Below are 2,691 nucleotides of genomic sequence, written 5' to 3' on the forward strand. Positions count from 1 at the left end.
TAGCACTTCATCTCACCTCATTTTCCACAGTTGACCTTGTGACCCTGGATGACCTTAGTGCAGAGGCCATGCTAGAATCCTCCCAGAGGGTCGAGATGCTGGCCGAGACCTTCAGGAGACGTCAGGAGGCCCTCAGCGACCCTGGCCCCCCTGGCCCTCTTCCACCCAAAGTCCGCAAGGAGAACATCTGCATGCAGCTTCTTGGGTTGTGGATGTAAGTGACCTTTGAGGTTTGTTTGTTGTAGAACGGGAGAGTGCGTTCTTTTGCAAAACTTGATTTTGATGATTTTGAAATTGTTGTTTACATCTTTAAAAAGGTAGAGTTGTTTGTTGTTTTTCACTGGCAGAAAGGATGTGAATTAAGGTAAATTTGGATTGGATTTATATGGTATTGCATTTGTTGGGTGTGTTTTATGAAGGATGAGATTTGGTTTATTGATTAGGTTTCATGTACGAATGCTTCAGGTTGAAGGGGATACTAAGGTTTTCAGTTTTTTCACATGAATTTATTTTGTTATATATGTAATATGAAGTTATTATGTTTATCTAATTTCAAAAGTTTTGTTCCTGCGGTACATGAAGTTATTTTATTTTTATTTTTCAGAAAATAATTTAAGTAGCTAACCCAAAATTTAGAATTAGCTGATTTCAAAGCAATGTAAAAGGTAAACCGCTAGAAATGCTGATGTAATATAAAATTAATTCTTAGAAATACTTCCACCAATTATCTTCAGCCTTAAGAAACCAGTAGTAAATAACATGTATTCATGATCCATTAAATGATTAATCCCATTAAATCTGACATGCACATGTTGCTTTGGTTGTATGTTCTGTTCCCATTCCGAGAAAATTGTGCAGAAAAATAACAGTTCCCTTCCCTCTTACAGCCGTGCCATGATCTACCAGTTCCCATACAATATGATGCACTGGCTGGGCATGACAATGGTAGCGGGCATCATGTCTCTCCTCGTGGGTGCTGTTTTCTGGGATGTGCGAAGCGCCCCGACGCAGCACCAGGAGAGCGTCAACAACAGGGCTGGATTCCACTATTCCATGGCTGGTATTGCTCTGTGGCCTGTGCTCCTCATGGCCATTTCGGAAGTTTGGAGAGACAAGCCAGCAGTAGCGAGGGACATTGGAGATGGGCTGTACTCTAGGGGGATATATATCGTAACTAAAGTGAGTTGAAATTTATTTTTCCACTGCATGTGTTGTTGATTTATCCACTTAACAGAACCTACAGTTTTTTTTTCTCATGGTATGAATATGAATGTAAGGATTATATCATGTTGTTCAGTGAAAAGTTGTGGAACCTCTCTTGTAACTATAGTGTGGTAAAAGAGATACTCTTATTCCTGGAATCATATTACTTCATATTTCCTGTAAATACATTTTGAATATGAGATAACATTGCTTTTCATTTAAGAATGACAGTTCATATTGCTAATTTCTTTCAGTGATATTGTACTACATTTAGATAATTGAGAAATGTCTGTGGTTACAAGTCTGTATTGAAAGACTTAGTGTTTCTATCACTTACCCATTTACACCATATAATGTAACTGGTCATCTCCTTTCTTTCAGATATGCTACAGCTTCTTAGCAGCTGGAGGTGTATTTTTGGCATACATTCTCCCAGCTTACACTCTTGCTGGATTCCCCTCAGCTGAGAAGTTCTACATCTACATTGGGTACATGCTCCTGTACCTCTTTGCTGCTCGATCTATAGCCATTGCCTCTGCCTGCCTGTTCAACACACGTCACATGGCTGCTATGTCCACAGGCATTGTGCTTACAGTGGCCACAATAGGCTCTGGCTTCACTGTACATCCATTGGTAAGTAGATGATTTTTTTTTATCATACTGGAATAATTGCTATGTAGTGTTTTTATGCCTTTTTTTAAAGCTGGATCTGATTTTATGTTTTCTCTTTTGGGTATTTTGTCTAATGTTTTAGAATAGGAGATTTAAAACATCTAAAGTTCTGTTTCAATATCACTTTTCAGAAGATAGCAATAGAGGTGATTCTGAATATTGTTCACAGAAAAGAGCAATATGAAAATAAAATTATGATAAGAACACCAAATAGAATAGTTTGATTATGGATCTTGTAAGATGATCAAACCAAAAATAATATTAATTTGAATCAAAAGAACAGAATTCATAACTGTTAGCAAATGAACAGCTTAATGAAGTTCTTCTTTCTAATCACAGGATATGTCAGTCTGGACTTGGCCGACATTATGGTGGTCTCCCGTCAGGTGGATACTGCACGAAGTAAATCGCTATGAATTTAACAGCAAGAGCGAGTTCCTGTGTGACCGTAATCCTGTTCTCCAGGATTCTCTCTCCGTAATCCAGAGAAAGGTAAGTGTTTGTGTATTGGATTTGTTTGAGACTCTACTGGTCATTAATTTTGATTTTACATTGTATAGACATTTTACAGTTTCAGATAATATTTAGATGATGCAGACTTTTCAGACAGATTGTTCTTTAGTATGTCCAGTGGGTTGTAAAGATTATTTGATTCAACTCAATATTGGACTCTCATCAAATTGAAATAAAACCTTCTACAGAAACCAAAGATATGCAATAAAAGAATAAACATAGCCCACCTTAATTAAATTTAATTCATTTTATCCTCAATCTTATAGCCAATTAGATACCCCTCGGATTCCCCTCTCAATTGTT

General features: G+C 37.3%; 1 protein-coding gene across 1 annotated transcript in view; it reads left to right on the forward strand.

The window, feature by feature from the left end:
* The window catches only part of LOC119591316 (ATP-binding cassette sub-family G member 8-like), a gene marked incomplete in the record, with an annotated part of 74,919 nt that overhangs the window by 71,692 nt on the left and 536 nt on the right, over nt 1-2,691 (forward strand). Inside the window, 4 exon segments of the mRNA XM_037940047.1 lie at nt 31-214; nt 888-1,179; nt 1,585-1,836; nt 2,215-2,367. Of these exon segments, the coding sequence (XP_037795975.1) occupies nt 31-214; nt 888-1,179; nt 1,585-1,836; nt 2,215-2,367 (881 nt within the window).

Source organism: Penaeus monodon, chromosome 28 (assembly GCF_015228065.2).
Source record: "Penaeus monodon isolate SGIC_2016 chromosome 28, NSTDA_Pmon_1, whole genome shotgun sequence".
Classification (NCBI taxonomy): domain Eukaryota; kingdom Metazoa; phylum Arthropoda; class Malacostraca; order Decapoda; family Penaeidae; genus Penaeus; species Penaeus monodon.